The 21,973-nt window shown below is 35.1% G+C and overlaps 2 protein-coding genes across 2 annotated transcripts; one reads left to right on the plus strand and one right to left on the minus strand.

The window, feature by feature from the left end:
• On the minus strand, positions 1–1,452 carry LOC129748965 (37 kDa salivary gland allergen Aed a 2-like). Its single transcript, XM_055743780.1, has 5 exons — positions 1,324–1,452; positions 1,052–1,258; positions 701–940; positions 461–646; positions 1–401 (listed from the first exon to the last, which is right to left on the minus strand). The coding sequence occupies exons 1-5, from the start codon at positions 1,369–1,371 to the stop codon at positions 105–107; spliced, it is 978 nt and encodes a 325-aa protein (XP_055599755.1). The 5' UTR covers positions 1,372–1,452; the 3' UTR covers positions 1–104.
• Positions 1,453–13,643: 12,191 nt separating this feature from the next.
• Positions 13,644–14,996, plus strand: LOC129748008 (37 kDa salivary gland allergen Aed a 2-like). The gene is made up of 5 exons (XM_055742457.1): positions 13,644–13,698; positions 13,762–13,971; positions 14,035–14,277; positions 14,332–14,529; positions 14,593–14,996. The coding sequence occupies exons 1-5, from the start codon at positions 13,648–13,650 to the stop codon at positions 14,887–14,889; spliced, it is 999 nt and encodes a 332-aa protein (XP_055598432.1). The 5' UTR covers positions 13,644–13,647; the 3' UTR covers positions 14,890–14,996.
• The last annotated feature ends 6,977 nt before the right edge of the window (positions 14,997–21,973 follow it).

Here is a 21,973-nt window from a genome sequence, read left to right on the forward strand (position 1 = left end):
AAGATTTTTTTTGCATGCTCAATAACTTTTTATTTGCAGGTGTAAAATATATGTTAATTCAGTTAAACATTGCCGGGACAGATTCTTGGTTCACATTTCTGATTTTAAAGATTTGCACAGGTGCCCACTTTCGTAGCGTGCTCCTTCGCCTTTTCATCATTATAGGTCCACATCTCCAATATTGGTTTCGAATAATCCAGCGTTCGGCTGTCACGATAGATTAGGGCTTTCTCGTAGTGAATTGCAATTTCCTTGTTGCTTACCAAACATTCATGCAGATAACTTGGTCGCCAGATTTCATCCACATCCTTTGGTTCATCATTCAAACATTTCTGCAGTGCAGCCGTAAGAACGTCACCCTGTTGTCCGATAGCTTCGTAATCACGCGCCAATTCCTCAGGCTATTAAAGTTTAGATTGAAATTTAACTTAAAAAACTAAAGTATAATACTCGAGCATACCCTGACAATCCAATATTTGTTTTGATAGCGGAAAAGTGTGTAAATACAGTCAATCAAACGAGCAAAATCAAAATTGTTTTTGTGCTCATCATTCTCCTCACAAATATCAGCTACCGTAACATTAGGGTAATATCTGTGTGCACAATATTCGATAACCGATTGCCCTACTTGTTTTATTGCACCACCCTAAAAAGACGACATTTGTATGATAGACTCTTTTAAATTTGAAAGAAAAATTACCAGGTGCTGATAAACTGCTACACGATTTTCCTTTTTATCTTCGCCACCCCACAAAGTACCAATGATAGTATTTTTGCTTTTCTCATCTAGGGTCTTAAGTTTTTCTGTAACAGAAACGCAGTTGTCTTCTTGAGGTACACCCAGTTGTTGTAAGGCTGCATAAGCCTCATTAGCATCATTTTCCGTGACTCCCAAATTGTATTTCTTATACCGGTTGTATTGTTTTAAGATTCTGTTTTCCTGAAATCAAACATAATTTTCTTTAATTATATATTAAATTGGAAAAAAAACATGTTCAAATGAAGTACTATAATGAACATGTTCAAGAAAAATCTTAAATATTTAACTTACATTATGAGGGTTGCTACTCTTTGAGTAGATTCCAGTTCTATTGAGCACACACGCGATGTAGCAGCCTTGAGTGTGCTCATTCTTGGACAATTCAGAGTATTTAGTGGATCGTGCTTCTGTACTATCAAGATCTTTCAGCTCGTTCTCACGGCATCTTGATTTGATGAAAGCTGTAAACTCTATATTTTTTGGTCTCCAGCATGATATCTGAAAAGATTGAAAATGTTTTATGTAACATTAAAAAAAATAATTCATCTGATCTGAAATTATACTTCATGTATCATGGCACATCCAAGAATGATAAGCGTTCCCCAAAACATTGTAACGGTCAAATGTTTACTCCAGTAGGCAGTCACAAGATTTCAGACCGTTGTCACTTAACGCTCTGAATTAGTGAAGAGTACGAGCTTCTCGTGATTTAAATACCTATTTTTATTTGGATCTAGCTGAGCTGGCTAGCTCTCATTTGTCATCGGCAGCTCAACGTTCACCTTAATTGATTAGGTGCAAAGCTGCCCCCTAGTCAAACTGATTGCGTAGTATTGTGTTGATTCTTGGTGCACAGTAGATGTTTGATCAATTGATACAGCAGCTATTGCTTAACAGCAAATTCATTACACGTGCCATAATTTTACAACATCGTGTAATTGTTCAGCATAAACAAATCAGTTTTGCAATACGAATTTATGATGAACTCTGTTAAGTATTTTGAAAAAAACTGTGGATTATTTTGGAACATTGTATATTATAAAGTAGTAGAGATGTACCACCGTTCATATTTTTGGGTCCATTATTTTCAACCAGATGATGTATTACAAGATCTGTTTCAAGTAGGGTTCTCTCTGATTTAAAAATTTCACCAATAACTGAAAGGACATCAGATGACATCCCAAGTAACCAAAAGTTACATAAAACAGGCTCTAAAAAGCTTATTCAGCTTTGTTCAACGAATAAATAGCATTCTACTCAGCCTAAAATTCTCATCAATACTTCCAAAGTTCATAGTTGAAGCTGAGAAGGCTATTCAGCCTCCACATGAGACCTCGGAAAAAAGATTGATGTAAAATGAATCACAGTTTCTCTTGCTTTGGATTTTTATACTCATTTATTTTTACTTAATGTTGTTTTAACTGTGAATGAGTTTTATACTTTCTTCAAAAATTTGCATGCATGAAGATTTGAACCTGAACCAACGAGGTTAAAACTTAACATGCTACCTCTGTACCATGATCAATGCTTAGGTTGCTGTTATTTTAAACCTCTATATGAAATGAACTTAGAATTATCGTGTTTCCAAAGCGGGCTATATAATAAAATTTAAACAGTCACTTACCTATTCACCAGAGGATGTATCAACTTTTTCCAAAACAAACTACGAGGAATTGAAATTAAACGTGAGTGATTTTATGCTTAAAGTGGTTTTTTGTGGTTCATTTTTTTTTTACTATTTTTTCCAATTTTAGCTTCAAAAAAGCAGTGCGTTTCCAAGTGGATTCTACTATAGAAAAAGGGATCTGCAGGGAACTAAAAAATTTGTAACAAGTTCGTAACGAAGCACGATGGGTCAAATTGAATCCTGGATTTATTAAGGCACTTGAAACGCACAAAAATGTTCTATGCTACTTGTTTAGACATTTTGTGTTCGTTCAGAAGTCTAAATAAAGCACTTATTTTCATTTCACTCGAATACCTTTTATTCAGCCTAAATAATGTGAACTTTTAATGCACAACATTAAGTATCTATGCGACTTTCGATTACTTGGGATGTCGCTTCGAGGGCGTTTATCATCAAAATAATAGGTTCCTCTGAAATCTAAGAAAAAACATGTCGATTCAGGTACCAAAATATTTTAAATTTCGCATTTGATATCGAATTAGATGAAAGTCGAATTTGAGCAAGATACCTTAAAAATTGTTGTTAAAATGTACGAAGATTTCCAACAGTCTGTGCTTTAGCCCAAAGCACGCCATACCTTGGAAAATTCAGGGCAATATTTGAAGAAAAAAAAAGTGTAAAAAAGGACAAATCTGAACAAAACTAAGACCAAAAACATACAATAGGAAAGTGGAAGAGAATATCTTGAAATTCAATGTTTTCATTGAATCACAGTATTAAAATCGTATCTAAGGATTAATCAAACATTTAAGTACATTTAGGAATCGCTTTAAAATTGTTTTTGAACACATAATCTTGAAATTTTCGCAGCGAAATGAGAGTATTTTATTTGATTTAGCATATTATTTGAATAAAGCCGGGCAGAATCCGGGAATTTTCGAACAATATCTGAGCATTCCAGCCAGATTTGACTTATCACGAATTTGTTTTTGGATTTATGGGCAGGCCTGGATATTCCAAAAATATCTGGAATAAACGGTGATCAAAGTATAAAGCGATAACTGAACCATAAGTTTTTGATGATTGTGTGGCTTTTTCAATACAGCTTTTGGATATTTTAAAAATGATCCAAAATCATTTGAAAATTTTGTAAAGTCTGTAATCTTTAAAATAAAAAAACGTTCGGCCTATTCGTCCGAATACTTAGCTCAACTATTCGGTGAGCCGAATATTTAGCTTAATGGTTTTGGGGTAGTATTCGGCACCGAATATTCGGCGCCGAATATTCGGAAAACCAAATTTTCGGAACATCTTTATAAGGTAACATAGCTTCATGCATATTTTAACAAAGAAATCGAGAAACAATAAAATATTAATATGAAAACTTTAGAAAAGCTTTTTTTCTTAAATTATTCGTGAACACATTTTTCTAACACTCTCAGGTGCACCTTTAACTGTTTTTAATCAAATCTGATGCGTGTCTTTCAAGTCAACTATTGGTTCTGCTCAAAACTATGAGATTTTTCCCGCACCACTTAAAGTTTAAGTTTAAGTTTAAAAGTTGTTTGTTACTGTTTTGTCATTATGTTTAACTAATGATTCAAAAATTTATTTTAGAAAAGTCATGTGCTCAAACAACGAATGTTTTTATTAGCTATATGCTATAGTATCGCAAATTTTAACGTTGTTCTCAGTCAATTTATTGAATAAATGAATCACGAAGAAGCCTTGTTAAAAATGAGTACTAAATATGGAATTGAAAGAACTTTTATGACTTTAGGGGATATTCTTATTATTGAAAATATGATTAATTTTTAAGACTTCTAACATTTTTATGTTTTGAGATAGTTATTTAGTTAGAGTTAATTTTTCTGTAAATACAATAAAATCATATTGCAAAGCTTCATAACTCTGTTAATATTTAAAAAGAAATCATATAATTGCTTATCAAAAAACAATGTAACGTTATTAGCATTTCATATAAAATATTTCAAAATAAGTATCGAACTGAAACATGAAATTGTACTTATAAAGTTACTTATCAAACCAAGTATAAATCACTTATTTTGCGTGCTTTGTGGAGTGTTTGCAGCAAAACTGACTTCAAGTTTCAAGCAATATTCTAAGTATCATTAAAGAAATATTGCTTCTACAGCCTGGTCATGTTCAGAGTACCTTAACTTTTGGATCAAAGATCATTGTAAAGCATTGTCAATGCCAATAATAGAAGCTTTCAGTCCCTGTGTTTAGGAGCACAAAAAAGAGGGGGGAAAAAATATAAACATGTTTCATACAACTCTTATAACAGGAGTTAGGCGCTGGACTCTAAAATCCTTACAAATAGATCAAAATCATATGAGAAATTGGAAGTCGTGTTGTTGAAATAATTGTTAAATTATCTAATCGCTGCGATAAGTTGTTTGTTTTTACTATCGACTTTTTTTCGGCGAATAAATAAATATCGCCCCTAATTTTAATGTGGAACATTTCTGCACAAATTCTTGTAGCAAAACTTGTTAAAGAGAAAACGTAAAAAATGGACAACAGTGTAAGTGAGGAAAAAATCGAACAAGCCAAAAACTTTATAACAATACCGTATTACGTAGGTCTAGGGGAAAAACTAGCTCGATATTTTAAGCAATTTGACATCAACGTTGCCTTTAAGTTCTTAGACGAAGTTAAAAACACAATTTGAAAATGTGGATAATGAAAAATATCTTATATTGGCGAAACAAGTCAGTTTTTGCATAAAAGATAAGAGCAACACAAAAACGATGTTAAGAACAAAAAGCTCCGAAATTCTTGACATCAAGAAAAAATTGAAATTTGGTTTACCTTCTAGTAAATTATTTTCATGTCTGCTTTTCAAATTATTTTATGGATACAAATTTACTCTCTGCTGCTTTCAAATGATAAATAGATCTGAGATTCAGGTTTCAATTGGTTTTACTGATTTGAAATGCTTAAAGCATGTATGAATTTTCGAAAGTGATTGAAAGTATTAGAAAAACATAAGTTATCATATGAAAAAAAACATAAACCGTAAATATCATGAATTTTTGCTGTTGATTTTCCAGAAAAACCGAATATCAAAACCAATTTTTATTTATTTTATTTGCTGACTCAAAACCTAATATAAAAATTCATAATAATAACACATTTCGTTCTTGTTCGTTGCAATGTAATTGGTTTCGAAAAAATCATCTGCTGCCATATTTTCCGCGACATCAGCCACAAAATTGAATATCGATGTCTACTTGAAGGCGTTTTTCCTATAAGGATATAATGAAGTGTATTCAAAAAAACGAAGTTTTCGATAAATTTAATAATCACAAAGAGATTTTTGCCAAAGTACGGTTAGATTATAAAAATATGATGAACATGTTACTATTCAAACATGTTCATCATGCTTAACTAATGCGATCTGTACAGCTTTAATAAATTACTCATTTTAGAAAGCTTGTAGCTTTTTGCAGTATTCAATAAGCAAACAACTGTATCTTGCCAACTGCTGATCCGTACTTCAAAAACTTGGTTTTCCTCCAAAATCAAAGAATTTTAAACTTTATACCCAAATGTAGTGGTAACTCTATTTGGAAAACTTACCACAACCTCATCCATGTTTTTCAATTATTTAACTCATAGGTGAAAATGGGTAAAAATACAAAATATGCCATAAGTTTGCCGCAGACCGTGGCCTAGAGGATAGCGTTTCAGTCTTCTAAGCCAGAGGTCATGAGATCGAATCTCGGTCACGGCATACATAGAACTCTTTCTGTGGGCTGGTGGTGTTAGCATTAGTAAGATGCTAGCCATTATATCCTTGAAAGATGTACGCTTTAGTCTTAAGTAGAAAATAGATCTCTTCAGAGAAACATGAAGTTTTACTGAGATCCTATATGTGTGTGTTTGTTTTTTAAGTTTTCAACTTTTCGATTGTGTCATGAATTTTGGATTTTCAATAGAAGATACATAGATTAAAAAAAGTCATGCAAACAGAGTAAACTTGAATACAATAAATCTTATCTTTTTTTATGTTCTTAAACTTAATTTTTTTGCAGAATTAAAACATGATAAAACAAAACTTTAAAATGGCTATCTAGAAGAATATCAGAATAAGAGCTGAACCCAATTAAAAGAGCTGAATTACTTAAAATTTAAACAACCATATTTGAAAACATGAATCAGATTCTGCAGAAAACAAAAGATTGTTCTAAGCCTTAATATAGTACTAAGCCATGAACTTTATTTTCTCAAAGCTTGTTTATACATTTTTATTGGATTTTTTTTTTGAACGAAAATTTAGCATAAAAATGGAAATCGACAAAGAATCTTCAAAACCAAACAATTTCAATAATAAAACACTTAGAGAAGAGTCGGAAAATGTTCTATTTTGCAAAACTCATCGTTTGGAACTTCCGCTTCGCAAACTGTTGAAAATAATCGGCAAAGAAATGACACTTAGTGGAACAAATGAATATTAATATTTATGAAAATTTACGAGGTTTGGTGTGTACCTCACATGAAATCTACTATACCGACATCTATCGAAAATGAAAAACCTTTTTTTAATTATTTCATTTTTTTTTGCAGCAAGAAGCAGTCTATAGGGGAGAGTGATACTTGATCCCCTTTTTTTATTTTCACCATATCTTTTTGGAAAAATTTAGCAACTCGCCGTCTTTGACATTTTTTGACAGCTTGTAACTTCAAGTTTCTATGCTCCAAAAATTAGAACGATACTTAAACCCGTTGATGAACTAGAAGCATTTTTGTGGGAGTAAAAAAATTGCGATTTTTCTGAAGTTAGGGGAGACTTGATCTTTTATTCAGGAAGCCCTAATCCTTGTATACAAATCAAACAAAACCCAAAGATAGAATGTTAACTGACTATTTTGGTCATGTTTGTTCTCATTTCACAATTTATAGCAGACATAAAAAGAAAATTCCATAACTTTGTCTCAACGCTAATAACATTGCATACTTAAAGGCGCTATTTTTTAAAATTAAGAGAAAATTTATTATTTTTGCTCTTTTTTTCAGACAACTGTTTGATAAATATTAGTTTTTGGATAAATATTAGTAATTTCGTAATCAGCAAACATAACGATCAATTCAGAAGAAGAATATGCCGTTTGGAAGGGGGATCAATTGTACCCAACTCTAGGGGATCAATTCTACCCATAATCAACATTTTAGAAAACTTTTTCTGAAAAAAGTTGAGAGTTTTCCATTGCTTTGAAAATATGGCATTTTGAAGTTCATTTTACGCTCGAACGATTGATACATCGGAACAAATATTTTTTTTCATAATTTTCCCATGTAAGGAACATTTTAAAGTGATGGAAAAAGATCTTCAAGTTACATATTGTGAAATTTTTCAAACAAAGTTCAATAACTCAAACAATTATTTTGTTAAAATTTTTTAAACTACAAGTATTGTTATTTTGCTCATTTTGGCACATTTTTCTAGAACATTTGATCTTTGTAAGACATTCTAGTTTCGAGATATAGCTAAGGAATCAAGTATCCCCAGGGATCAAGTATCCTCATTCTCCCCTACTGTCTGTTGAAGTATTAATGCAATTTGTTTTCTAAATCATATTCCATTCTATTTCTTAGTACCTACACTGAATAATAATGATGCATTTGCATGATTTTGATCCTTTTTTGTTTAAACCATCTACTGTTAGAATTAAAACAGATGTTGAAAAAAAAGAAAAATGGTGAAAATAATTATTTTTCAATACTCATAACTTTTTAAACAATATTTAAATAGTAACATTTTTTTGAATATTTGTTTTTGTTTTTGACAGTTTGTCTTATTGACCTTTTTTGGGCATAAAAAATAGTTTAAAATACCATATGAGGTCCTCAGAGCCAAAGGGGTATAAGTGCCAAAATGGACGATTTTGAGTTAATGATGCCAAACGATTCTTCGTATTTCAAACTAAACTTGGTGATTTTTTCAGATTTTTAGAATTCTATTTACATTCAGGAGCAAAATACAAATTTTCGAAAAATATATGAAAAATGGCCTAACACAAAAACTTTAAAGCGTGTTCTCTCGAAATAACATTTCATGCACTTATATTCCTTTGGCTCCAAGGGCCTCATATGGATATTTTGTTTAAATTTTTTCCGGGATCACGGGATTTCTCAGAAAAACGATTTCCAGATATCCTGATTCCCGGAAACGTTTAAATGGCTGAAAAATGGACAGTCTTCTCAGAATAATATTCATCATTCGAAATTCATATAACACGTTCGTCGCCACGTCGCCGTCAAAAAGCGTGTGACGCTCTCTTACTTGAGTTTACCGCTCAGCTTCGCCACACGTTTCAAATATGGGAGTTCTCCCTCTTAGCTTTCTCTCTCTCTGAAAATTTCTTTGGACCGGCTAGTAAAACTACTAAAATGAGCGTGGCGATGAACGTGTTAAAATCAGATTCAAATTCAGGTTCGTTGAAAAATTAATAATTAAATAATGAATTCAGATTGAAAACCAGAACATCGAAATAAAAATACCAATTGTTGGTCCATATTGAAATATGGATCTGAAGCCTAGATTGAAAAGTCGTTTTTATTTATACATTTTAGAAATTGTATTTAAACTAGGAAATAGATCCAAATTATAGATTGTCATTATTAGAAATGATCATAATTTTGACTCATTTATGAGCTTTTTCTGAATAATGAGTGATGAATTTTGCCCGGTTGTTTTGAACTTTTTTAGAACGATTTCTATTTTTTTTTTGCACGTACACAACAATCGTTTAAAATAAGAATCCGGTGTATTTGATCTCTGATCCCAAATTCATACTACAATTTAAACTTCAATTAAAACCTTGAATTTGAACTATTTCCGAATTTAAAACGTATTCTAAAGACCAAATATTTTCTACAAATTTTGATTGTACGCTCAATTGAGACCGGCAAAACAAAGTGAGAATAATCAAACTCTCAGAATAGAAGTTTGGAATGATTCATAAAAACTGATTCAACCACTAGTTAAGCTTCCTATCATTTTGTGAAACTAAAAATCGAGCTACTAAATCAATTTTATTACTTTTTTTAAGTGAGGAACACTACAATGCTAAATAATTAAATCAAAACATTCTCAACTCAGTTCAAAACTGAGATCTGCCTGCAAGAGGAATAATCAGTGCGAATTGACCTTCATAACACTTTAAGAAAATTTTAAGCAGTGTTGCCATTGTTATTATAGAAATTTTTCTTTAATTCTTTAATCATTTTGCCTAAGTGTTTTTTAAAAAAACATTTAATAAAAATGTTTGACGTTAATTTTAACTTTAAATGGAATCAAAAACCATCTAACAATTTTTTCATTATCTTTAAGGCTATCTTTTTGGCTGGTAAACGGTGGATAATGTGCAACACGAGACCCCATAGTGGTCATATCACCTCTTATTCACAACTCCTATCTCTACCTCCCCGCGGTGCCGGCTGGGGTGCGAGTAACCTAAGCGGAGATCGGGTACCCAACCCCGGTGGATGCTTTGGTCGCATGCAGACTGAGAAGGTGGCCGCACGCGTCTGTTCCCCAGGTCAGGGGCGGCGTGCAACAACAACCGAGCGTCTGTTCTCCAGGTCAGGGGCGGCTCAAACAGCGTCTGTCTTGCAGCAAGCGGCTGAATTTATGAAATGCAGCTCCCGCCAGCTAAGTCCAAGATGGCAGCCCCATCGCGGGATAGGGACTTTAGGCTAACAACCTACTGCTCCTGATACCTTATATTGTTACAGAAACTGAGAGAAGAAATAACCGAATTGGAACTTTGGCAACGACTTTTAGCATGAAAACACGGACTAGAATTGGAACTTGGAATGTTTTGACCCTTGCCCAGCCAGGAAAGCTGGCTCAACTTGCTAGAGAAGCTAGCCGCCTCAAGCTAGAGATATTGGGACTGAGCGAAGTCCGTTGGCCTAACACTGGAGAACACAAGACACAGTCCGGGCAAGTACTGCTTTACTCTGGCATACGAGGAGAACATGCTACTCGGGAACGAGGAGTTGGTTTCCTGTTAAGCCCGCAGGCCCATGCGGCCCTCATAAGATGGGAACCGATAAACGAAAGAATAATCGTAGCCAGATTCAGAACACGGGTTAGAAACCTTACAATGGTCCAGTGTTATGCGCCAACTGACGTTGCCGATTTGCAGGAGAAAGAGCAGTTTTACAGTCAATTGAACAGCGTGGTTGAGAGAATTCCGAAGGGTGACATTCAAATCCACTTAGGCGACTTCAACGCAAAGATTGGCTCCGATAATCAGGACTTTGAGCGCATCATGGGGCGCCATGGTCTAGGACAGATGAGCGAAAACGGAGAGCTGTTTGTAGAATTTTGTGGCAACAACAACATGGTGATCGGTGGATCGCTCTTCCCCCATCGACCAGCACATAAGGTCACTTGGGTATCCCGAGATGGCCGAACAGAAAATCAAATTGACCACATCTGCATCAGTCGAAAATGGAGAAGGAGCCTTCTTGATGTCCGCAACAAACGAAGCGCAGACATTGCATCCGACCATCACCTCGTCCTTGGCGAGATACGACTGAGGGTTGCGCGTGTCCAACGGCGCGAGGAGAAAGTCGGGTGTCGATACGACGTCCGCCGGTTGGAGAATCCAGAGGTGAAAAGGGCATACGTTGAACAGCTAGAATCCCGAGCCTCGGAACTGCCGACAGACGGAACAGTCGAAGAACAGTGGTGTGGAATCAAGAATGCCTTTATCACGACGAGCCATGGTACTCTCGGTAAAGTTTGTGGAAGACGAAGTGAATGGATGTCGGATGAAACCTGGAGGATGATCGATGATCGGAGAAAGGCGAAAGTCGGAATTGAGCAGGCATGTACCGGGTCAGCCAAAGCAGCCGCCCGCTTACGATATGCGGAGCTGGAAAAGGCAGTTAAACGAGCTTGTAGACGAGACAAGAGAGCCTGGACAAACTCCCTAGCCGAAGAGGGAGAAAGAGCCGCCGCCATTGGAGATATCCGATTATTATATGATATTTCTCGCCGCCTTAGTGGTGCAAGGACTAATGCAAGAATGCCGCTGAAAAACCGAGCAGGTCAGCTGCTGACAGATCGAACAGATCAGCTCAAGCGTTGGACTGAGCATTTTGATCAACTTTTCCGAGTTACAAATAGCAATGGCCAACAGAACCCGCAGCTCGAGGCGCCCACAGTAAGTCGCATTAATGGCGTCAACTCGGAAGCGCCCACGCTGGCTGAAATAGAAGCGGCAATCAAGGACATGAAATCCAACAAAGCGCCTGGAATCGATTGCATTCCTGCTGAAATGCTCAAAGCCGACCCTGCCTTGTCAGCACAAATGTTGCACCGTCTTTTCGCTGACATTTGGGATACTGCAACATTCCCGGCCGACTGGATGCAGGGTATCCTCGTAAAGGTCCCAAAGAAAGGAGACCTAACAGAGTGCGGTAACTGGCGTGGCATAACTTTGATCTGTACAACCCTTAAAGTACTCTGCAAAGTGATCCTGAACAGGATCCAGGAGAAAATCGACGCTACACTCCGACGGCAACAAGCTGGATTCCGATCCGGACGATCATGTGTGGACCACATCACAACGCTACGAATAATACTGGAACAAATCAACGAATTCCAGGACTCTCTTCTGCTGGTGTTCGTTGATTTCGAAAAAGCATTTGACCGACTGAACCACGAAAACATCTGGGCTGCTCTTAGACGACGAGGGGTCCCAGAGAAACTAGTCCATCTCATCGAAGCACAGTACGAGGCATTTTCGTGCAAGGTCTTACACGACGGTGTCTTGTCCGAACCAATCCCGGTAACTGCTGGAGTGAGACAAGGATGTATTTTGTCACCGCTGCTTTTTCTCATCGTAATGGATGAGATCTTGACTGGATCGATTGACTGTAGACCAAACCGAGGATTGCCGTGGAATCCTTCAACCATGGAGCAACTGAACGACCTTGACCTGGCAGACGATATTGTTTTGCTCGCCCAAACACAACAAGACATGCAGAGCAAACTCGACGACCTCACCGAAAGCTCCAAGGCAGCAGGTCTCAAAATCAATGTCGGAAAGACCAAGTCGATGGAAATCAATACAGAAAATCGTTCCAATTTCGTGGTAGCTGGACAACAGGTTGAGACAGTGGAGTGCTTCCAGTATCTTGGTAGCCAGATTACGCCTGATGGTGGTACCAAGAAGGACATCGAAACCCGGATCAGAAAAGCCCGATTTGCGTTTGCGAGTCTCCGAAACATCTGGCGGTCACGCCAGATCTCTCTACGAACTAAGATCCGAATCTTCAACTCAAACGTCAAATCCGTATTGCTGTACGGGTGTGAGACTTGGTGCACATATGCGGTGACGACGCGAAAACTGCAAGTTTTTGTGAATCGGTGCCTGCGGAACATCATCCGCGCTTGGTGGCCTGGCAACTGGATCTCAAACGTTGAACTTCATCGCCGGTGTCATCAAAAGGCGCTAGAAATCGAAATTCGGGAACGTAAGTGGAGATGGATTGGGCACACGCTGCGAAGAGATGAAAACGAGATTTGCAGAGAGGCGCTTGACTGGAATCCAGATGGGCATCGAAGAAGAGGCAGGCCCAAAAGCTCGTGGCGGCGAAGTCTAGCCGCTGAAATCCGCACAGTTGACGAGAACCTTGGCTGGCAGCAAGTGAAGACGCTGGCTCCGGATCGCCAGCAGTGGAGATCTTTTATCTCAGCCCTATGCGCCGGTCAATCGGCGCTGGACCCTTAGGTAGGTAGGTATCTTTTTTTTAGTAATAATTAGGGTCTAGTACAACTATTTAACCCAAATGTTTTCCTAAGTATCCCAATTGTTATTACGAAGTGAATCAGCAAGAGCTCATTTTTTGACTCAAAATCTGGTGAGATAAAACTTCATACAAAAATTTACAAAATCATGAATATTTTTATGTCATTATATATTGAAGGCTTCAATTTCTTTCGCAATCTTTAAAATAACATACTGTGTTTGCAAAAATAAACTGCACAGAAGCGTTGAGCAACTTGCAAGCACAAAATAAACATTTCCTTTTTATTTGTGGTAGCATTTATAATATTTCCGTATTGATATTTTAATGAAATATTGATTGAGCTGTTCTGATCTATCGCAATATGCTATTGATTGCACGTTGTTTACATCACGTTTCCTTTGTAATGGTGACCAATTTGCAGTATAAATAGCTGACCGGACTCATAGCAATAATCAGCTTCAAAATGATCTTCACAAGTTTCAGTTATCTTGTGGGACTTTTCCTGATCTCAGGGGTAGTTTTGATTCGTTCTCAAATATATCTTTGATTCATATTCTTATATTTACTGTTTTCCCAGATTCAAGCCAAGAGTACCTTTAACCCGGAAGAAACTCGATTCGCCGTGACAAGATGCATGGAAGAAGCTTCCAAATTGTCATCGAATAAAAAAGATCAAGTTCAAAAGTGGATGACTGGGCAGCTGGAGAATGATGCAGCAACACAGGCCTATGTTCGGTGCAATGTAGTTTCGACGGGAGTTTTCGATACGGTTTCGAGAACATTCAATGTAATATTCGCTTTTTTCGAAAAATCTTGTTTTACTTTATTTCAACTAAATACTATATTTCAGGTGCAAAATATCCTAAATCAATGGAAACGTTATGAAAAATACGACAAGTTGGGTCTTACTCAAGCAGCAATAGACGAGCTAGTGGAAGCTGCTCAATCAGTGGGAACACTGGATGGCGATTCAGATTCTAATCCCGAGCCTGTGTTCACCAGTTACATGAACATACTAAGAAAACATAAAAGCACCCTGTTGAGCCTTTACCATGTGAATGAGGTTTATCAGTCTCAAATATATCAAGCTTTGGTAAGAAGGGTTTTTTTAAGAAAGATTTAGGAAGTAAACAAGATTTCATTACAGGGCAGGAAACTTAAGCAAAAGAATGAAACCGTATATGAACATTGCACCAATTTGTACTACCCTGAATCGAAAGCAGAACTCCGTAGACAAAAATGTACCACACGTGCAACCTTATTAAATGACGACGCCAATTTGGAAGAATACTCGTATTGTAACTTCTATGGATATCGATACATTAGCAAGGACTACGATATAAATGTAAGTTTTTAAATCAATGTTAGAAAAAAAAAAAGACAAACTGTTTTTCGAACTTTCAAACAGGTCGATGAATTCGCTAGAGATTTCGCTTTGGCTGGATTACCGGGAGAAAAAATACGCCAAGCAGTTAACACCTGTATTGAGAATGAACCGAAGAGCGTCGCTGATAATCAACGTTCGTGGTACATGTACAAATGTTTGATGGCTGATTCAGCAGTGGTAGAAGATTTTGTGAAATCCATTCAATACAGACAACTGCGCTCCAAAGACTACAAATATCTAATAATTGGGGGAACATATGATGAAGCTGCAATTAAACAAGCATCCGACGAAGTTAAGGCTAGATTGTGCGGCAATTAAGGCTGACCTCTATGAAATGTAAATGGACAATGTGTTAACCTTAGTATTTCCATTAAGATTATTATATAAGTTGATGAATAAAAAATTGCATGCTCATAACACCAAAATGATTGTTTTATTTAAGAAAACTAATATGAAAGTAAAAATAACAAAAATTCTGTTCTAGGTATATATTAATATAAAATTTTCCTTCTATCGAAATTTTGGTACTAAAAACAAGGAGGAAAGCCTGAGAAATCGTATTCTTCCGTACATTAGATCTCACAAAGGACCAGTAAAGTTTTCGCCAGATTTGGCAAGCTGCCACTACAACAAAAAGGTACTACAGTTATATCGGGACATCGGGGTGGATTTTATCGAAAAGGACAACAACCCACCGAACTACCCTCAATTCCGCACTATCGAAAAATTTTGGGCAATTGTCAAGCAGAAGATGAAGAAGAATGGTAGGACGAATCGGGATGCAACAGAGATGAAGAAATTGTGGAACAAAATGGCCGCTGGGTGGGAAAAGGGTGTCCAAACTATGATTAGATGTATTAGTTCAAAATTTCATCAAAAAAACATCTGAATATTTTTTCCATTATAATTTTTTTTTAAATTTAATAAAAACCTTCATTTAGAATATATAAATTTTTTATTTCGATTACAAAGCTCCGAGATAGTCCCGTTTGAATGCGTCCAGATTTAAGATGATCTATGCAACACATTAACAACCCAAGCAACCAAAAGTCACATATTCACTTGAACGAAGGCATTGAAAGTTACATATTGACCGACAAAGAGAATCTTCAGCCCAATTCCCTTTAGTGAACTTTATGTACTCATTAATGAACTGGAAAGTTGCAAAAATGATCAATATGTACGTTGTACTTGTTTTGCCCAATTCCCATGAGTGAACTATATGTATTCATTAACGAACTTGAAAGTTGCAAATGTGATCTATACGTACGTTATACGGGACTTAAGTCACATAAAGAGCACAAAAGAGCTCAAAACGAGATTTGGTAAGTCACAAATAGTGCATTGATATGCTTTCAAAAACAAATCACCACTTCGAGTTTTAGTTTTAGTTAGAACATCATCTAGGCATGGTCTATTGGTAGCGTGTTTGATTCTCACCACGAAGGTCGGGGTTCGATCCCCAACCCGGGCAAGTTTTTTTTCAACAAATAATGAATGTTGCAAAATAGAGCATTCAGATTCTTTCCGTAGCGTTTCATTATTAATGTTATAGATTATTTGGCGTTTTTTATCATTAAGTTTTCGATAGGAAAAACATGTTTTTATCAAATTCCTTGTGTTAACCATTTTTAAAAAAAAATGGTAAAGACTAAGCCATCAAGGTCACTGATCACACTGACGTGACACGTAGAACACAAATTAAACCATTTTCAGGCTATTTTTTTTTGTCAAAATTTGTAGGTTTGCAAAAGCGACGAAAAAATTAACCTGTTAAGCCCGTTTTATCGTAGAAATTGCCTTTTTTAAGTTGGATGGCATTTTCTAACTGGGATAGCATTACTCATATCGATCGATGCGCACTCTGGAATCAATTTTGCGTACTGTTGGAAAAAATATCCAACCAACGAAATCGAGTGTCCAGTCAGTATGGTCAGTGGAAGAACTATCATTTTCTTTGTTAACTTTACAATCTTTGAACCGCAATAACTTTTTTGTTTCAAGTTCAAACGTGTTACAGTCTAAGAGTTAAATGTTCGTATCAACTTAGCCTTTAATCAAATCAATCAGAAAAAACAATCAGCTGGTGAAGAAAAAAAAATATTGAAAAAAACAGTATTTTTTGCTTCTCCCGAGCATTATACCTTAAAATCCTATTCACGTGTGAGACTAAATCAACCCTCCTCATGGTCAGATCGTTCTGAAATTTGGCATGTGATCTTCTGGTATACTAAAAAATAATTTTGACTCGGAGCGAGTAAGATTTACCATGTTAATTTCTTGCTATACTATGATTAGTATTGGTATACTGCGGTTCGTGAAATTATTCAAAAATGAAAAAAATCCCTGTTATGGTAAAGTATTCGTAACTTCTTCAATTTTCAACCGATTCAACCGATTTTAAAAAAATAACCCCTTAAAATCTTTGTTTTGTATTCAAATTTAAGGCTAGTAGAAAATCAGATTTTTTAAATGTTACGATCGAGGCTAAATTTGACACTCAAAAAAAAATTTCTCTAAAAAATGCGATTCTTATAATTTTTTCTTTCATAAAGCCACTCATATCAACAATACTGTTGATGATGCGCAAAGATGATGTTCAGATGATTGATAGCAAATTTGTTCACCTTTGTTCTGCAAAACAGAAATTTTAAATCACTGTTATGTAGTCCGAGATATTTAAATTTAAGTACATGTAATTTTTTTTTATTTTTCCAAAATTTCATATTTGGAGCATAACTTAAAAACTGTTCTACAGATTTTTTTTTTAATTTCATTTTCGGATTCAGCGCCAGATATTACATTAAAAATATAGGTTGGTTAATAAAGTTCACGATTTTTTTTTTAAATTTTGTAAAGTAGTGAATTATTGTCTTTTTGAAAACCTTTTGATTCTTTGCTCTCCTTTGCCTAACATTTTAAAAGTCTTTTGAGCTTTAATGCTTAAAAAGCACAAAGTGATATCAGAGTGAATTTTTTCAGCATATTATTTAATAACTTACATATATATGTCATATATTTTAACAAGCGTTTTAACACCCATAATTTTTTTTTTAGTTTTTTTGTGGAGGCCGGCTGTTCGCCATCTCTCCTCGAATCTCACGCTCAGTACTCTCGGATAAAGGTGATCTAGCGTTTTGAGAAGTGATGTAACCACTTGAGACCTATGCTCTTATGCTCATAAGTGTTCTTTTAAAACTCCTTATCACTTCTAGAGAGGCCAACACAGAAACAGGTATGCTATTCAAATGAACATACACTCAAATAAAAAAAAAATTTTTTGTGTACTACACAATTTCTTTCAGCCTTATCTATAAAAATCTAAAAATATTCGTTTTAAATTAAATTCATCATAATGTAAAACAGAAAAGCAAGTACGAATGAAGTTGTTTAAATAAATATTCAACAAAAAAAATAATTATTATTCTCTTGTATCTCATTCTAATTTGAATTTTCCTTATTTGGAGGGAATTTTCTCAATTATCTTTATTTCGGCAATGCAACTTAATAAAAAAATTTCAACAACAACAAAAAAAAACAGCTGAAGCTAGAAAGTTAAAGAATTTTGAATAAATTATTAATAACCGGAATCTTACAAAAATATCAATTGCAATATGTTGCAAAGTGATTTTAATTTCATTTCATTTAGTTCATTTTTGAAACATATCAATTTAAGTATTCGGATACAGTACACATCTGAATCAGAATGGTTCTGGCGTATGATAAAATATTATTTTTGATTCAATTATAAGATGCAACTGCTTGTCAATTAGATCGATGGTGAAAAATCATCGTTTGGGAAAAAGAAACATGATCACACAATTTCCGATACTGATGCAACTGATGCAACTGATGATGAATAAAAAAAAATAAAAGGAGGTAGATTCATTCCCAGTTCGATTTTTCCTGTTTTTTTATCGTGCCTTTTGAAGTCATAAAGGGTGATACAGTCAAAATTTGGTAAAGGGAAAACGCGTGTTAATCAGTGAAGTTAGGCTTCCGCTTTTCCAAATCCGAATTGCCGGACCTTACGCTTAACTCCTGCCATCAGATTTTGTACAGCTACCTTGTCCACCTTCTTCACCGCAGAGAGCCAGTTTGCCTTGAACTGCTGCTCGTTCTTAGCAGTTTTTTGGTTTTCTTTAGGTTTCGCCTGACAATAGCCCAGTATTTCTCAATTGGGCGGAGCTCTGGCGTGTTGGGAGGGTTCTTGTCCTTGGGAACCACCTGCACGTTGTTGGCGGCGTACCACTCCATGGCCTTTTTACCGTTATGACAAGATGCCAAATCCGGCCAAAACAGTACGGAACAACCGTGTATCTTCAGGAAAGGCAGCAGACGTTTATTCAAACACTCTTTCACGTAAATTTCTTGGTTGACAGTCCTGGAAGCTATGAAAATGCTGCTTTTCAAGCCACAGGTTCAGATGACTTGCCAAACCAGATATTTCTTCGCGAACTTTAACAGATTCATGTGCTTGAAAATATCTGCCACCTTCCCCCTTCCTTTTGCCGTATAAAACTCCTGTACCGGAAGCTGCTTGTAGTCGGCTTTGACGTAGGTTTCGTCGTCCATTACCACGTCAAACTTCGTCGGCATTGTCGTGTACAGCCTCCGGGATCGCGCTTTGGCCTTCGTATTTTGTTCATCATCGCGATTTGGAGTCACTACCTTCTTGTAAGTCGATAGTCCGGCTCGTTTTTTGGCTCGATGCACGGTTGTAGACGATACACCCAGTTTATTTGCAGCATCTCGGAGAGAGAGGTTAGGGTTTCACTTGAAACTACCGGCAACTCTCTTAGTCGTCTCAGCGGCTTCCGGTTTTCGATTTCCCCCCGATTCAGACTTCTTGGTTGTCAACAAACGTTCCCCAAACACTTTAATACCAATTGTAACGGTTGATTTGGCAACTTTTAGCGATTTAGCCAGCTTTGCGTGAGAGAAGTTCGGATTTTCGCGATGGGCGAGCAAAATTTTGATACGCTGCTCTTCTTCCTTGGACGGCATTTTGACAACTGATGAGTGAATTCCAAAATCAAAATAGGAGCAACATTCTACACACATACACCTTCACAATAAAGGGTGTTCAGGTTTTTTAAATGCAAAATTGAAAGAAATTCGTCAAGTTGATATTGACCAAATTTTGACCGTATCACTCTTTATCAACCCTTCAAGTGAAAAAAATACAAAGAAATGTAAATTCAGATGATTGAATAATAATGAACAATTATTATCATTTTACTGAACAATTTTAATTAGAGTCAACTTCGGACCTGATCTTAAAATTATTTTAAATTCGGAATCACTTTTTTTTAATATGGAACTCGATTTCAAATTTTTTTTTTGTAGGTACACTGATTTTTTTGTACAAAGCTTTGATTTCTGATATTAATATGTTTTTATTTTCTGATGGAGAAAATATTGATTTTAAATTATTAAAGAAGACTGCTTAAAATCTATTTTCAAGATAATTTCTAGTTCAGAATAAAAATTGATTTTGAATAATTTATCAATGACTTACTTTTTTTGAATCTTAGTAGGGTAAGTGAGCCTTATTTCGCTATATTATGTCAGAGGTTTTTAGATATGATATTATTACGCCGAATCATTAATACTTAGATATACAATTTTTTGGTAACTAAGTTCCAAATTGTTTTCTGAACTCTGTTTTGGTTTGAAATAATCATTCCAAGCCTTAATTTACGAAAAATATCATGTTTTATAAAGTGTGTCGATGTTCCTAATTCGGCACTAATTGTTCCTAATGTTAACATATGGCTGTTCCTAATGTTAATATTTGAAGAAAAATGTATCAGCGTACCTTATATTAAACTATTTGTTCCTGATTTTGCATATGGGTCTGTTTTTTTAATACTTTAATCAGAAAAATCTCAAAACTCACATTTTTATAAGTTTTACAACGTTTTTGGAATACGAATAGAGAAATAAGGACTATTTAAATCCTACACAATATTCCTTTACGCTAGTTTTGAAGAAAGTAGTGGATGTTGAGTTTATTAATATTCAAACTTTTACTTTTCCTATTTCCCTTTATTATATTTCAAAAAGCAGAAAGTTCATCGTACTGGATACAAATAAGTACAGTCAAACAGAGCATCATGCAACAGCATGGTTCTATGCAACTCTTGTGTACCACAACACTTATTTAACTTTTATTTCAAAATAGTGTCATAAAATTATCATTTTATGATAACAAAATGATGATGCCATAGTTTCCCACATCGTTAGATAGTTTTTTTTTGTCTTTATTCAAGAGACTTTCAGCCTTTGGCTGGTTCGTCTCTGAGATAGTTTTTTGAAGCTTTTGATTTTCATAGAAAATTTGAAAAATCGAAATTTTTACATTTTTAATGCCGTAAAAACCTACACAATGTGACGGATTGGCTTAATGATATTACCTACAAACTTTATATTGATTTTATTATCCTATATGAACACTATTGGTGTATGAATATTTTTCGGACAATCAATTAATTAAAAAAAAAAAATTACAGTCTGGGCTAAAATGCATCGACATGCAAATCAATGATTCACAGTTTAAATCTTGTTTCCATATGCTAGAATATGATGTTAAATTGTAGTATTTTTATCCCTAAATGAATACAGCAAAAAATATAAACTTTAATTCCAAAAAAAATCAAAAATAACTGCAGATCGTGCTTTATGAGTAACGACATCACAAATATGTAAAAAACTATAGCTATTCAAACTTTTTTTTTTATTTTTCATTTAAAACAAAGGTTTTTGCAACTTACTCCTTTTTCTTAGTAGGGTGAAAATCGCATGTTTTGTAATAACTGGTGGAACCAATTATTCTCCTGACTACGTTAATTTGATGTCCCATTAACATTAAAAATTTTGTTGTACAAACGGTAGGATTATCTGTGCACATTAGGTTTTTAGAAGCCGTTGAAGATAAAAAGTGTTGCATGATGCTCCAGATGACGGTATACAACGTTTTTTTTTTATTGAGATTTTTTTTTAAATTCTTCCTTTCGATTCTGTTCTCGTTGAGAAGCTCTCTGTAACTTGATGGTTTCTTTCTTTGTCGCGAAGAGTGCGTTCTTTACAACCTGGCGAAAATAATTTTTCTACATTTTTAGCTTTGAGATACACTGAAGTAAAAAAAAAATCATATTTTATTAGCTCAAAAAAGTTTATTTTAACAGATCGTTGAAAATTTAGTTAAAACACAATTCTTTCTATCAAATTTATTTCAAATACATTCTATGACTTTGATGTAGTTTGGAAAACTTTGACTATGTCCATATTTAGGAACACATTGAAAATAGTGTTCCTAATTGTGGACATATGCTTTTTTCAGTTTTTACACGAAAAAAACATGGTTCTTACATACTTATTACTTAAATCATGATAAAAA

Source organism: Uranotaenia lowii, chromosome 2 (genome assembly GCF_029784155.1).
Source record: "Uranotaenia lowii strain MFRU-FL chromosome 2, ASM2978415v1, whole genome shotgun sequence".
In the NCBI taxonomy this organism is placed as follows: Eukaryota; Metazoa; Arthropoda; class Insecta; order Diptera; family Culicidae; genus Uranotaenia; species Uranotaenia lowii.

What these genes read in the sequence shown, in the direction of transcription:
- LOC129748008 (XM_055742457.1), top strand. Translation starts at nt 13,648, where the DNA reads ATGATCTTCACAAGTTTCAGTTATCTTGTGGGACTTTTCCTGATCTCA. An exon ending in CGGTTTCGAGAACATTCAAT is followed by an intron (nt 13,972 to 14,034) that starts GTAATATTCGCT and finishes ACTATATTTCAG; the next exon opens with GTGCAAAATATCCTAAATCA. An exon ending in CTCAAATATATCAAGCTTTG is followed by an intron (nt 14,278 to 14,331) that starts GTAAGAAGGGTT and finishes ATTTCATTACAG; the next exon opens with GGCAGGAAACTTAAGCAAAA.
- LOC129748965 (XM_055743780.1), bottom strand. Translation starts at nt 1,371, where the DNA reads ATGTTTTGGGGAACGCTTATCATTCTTGGATGTGCCATGATACATGAA. An exon ending in GATGTGCCATGATACATGAA is followed by an intron (nt 1,259 to 1,323) that starts GTATAATTTCAG and finishes CAATCTTTTCAG; the next exon opens with ATATCATGCTGGAGACCAAA. An exon ending in ACAAATATTGGATTGTCAGG is followed by an intron (nt 402 to 460) that starts GTATGCTCGAGT and finishes AAACTTTAATAG; the next exon opens with CCTGAGGAATTGGCGCGTGA.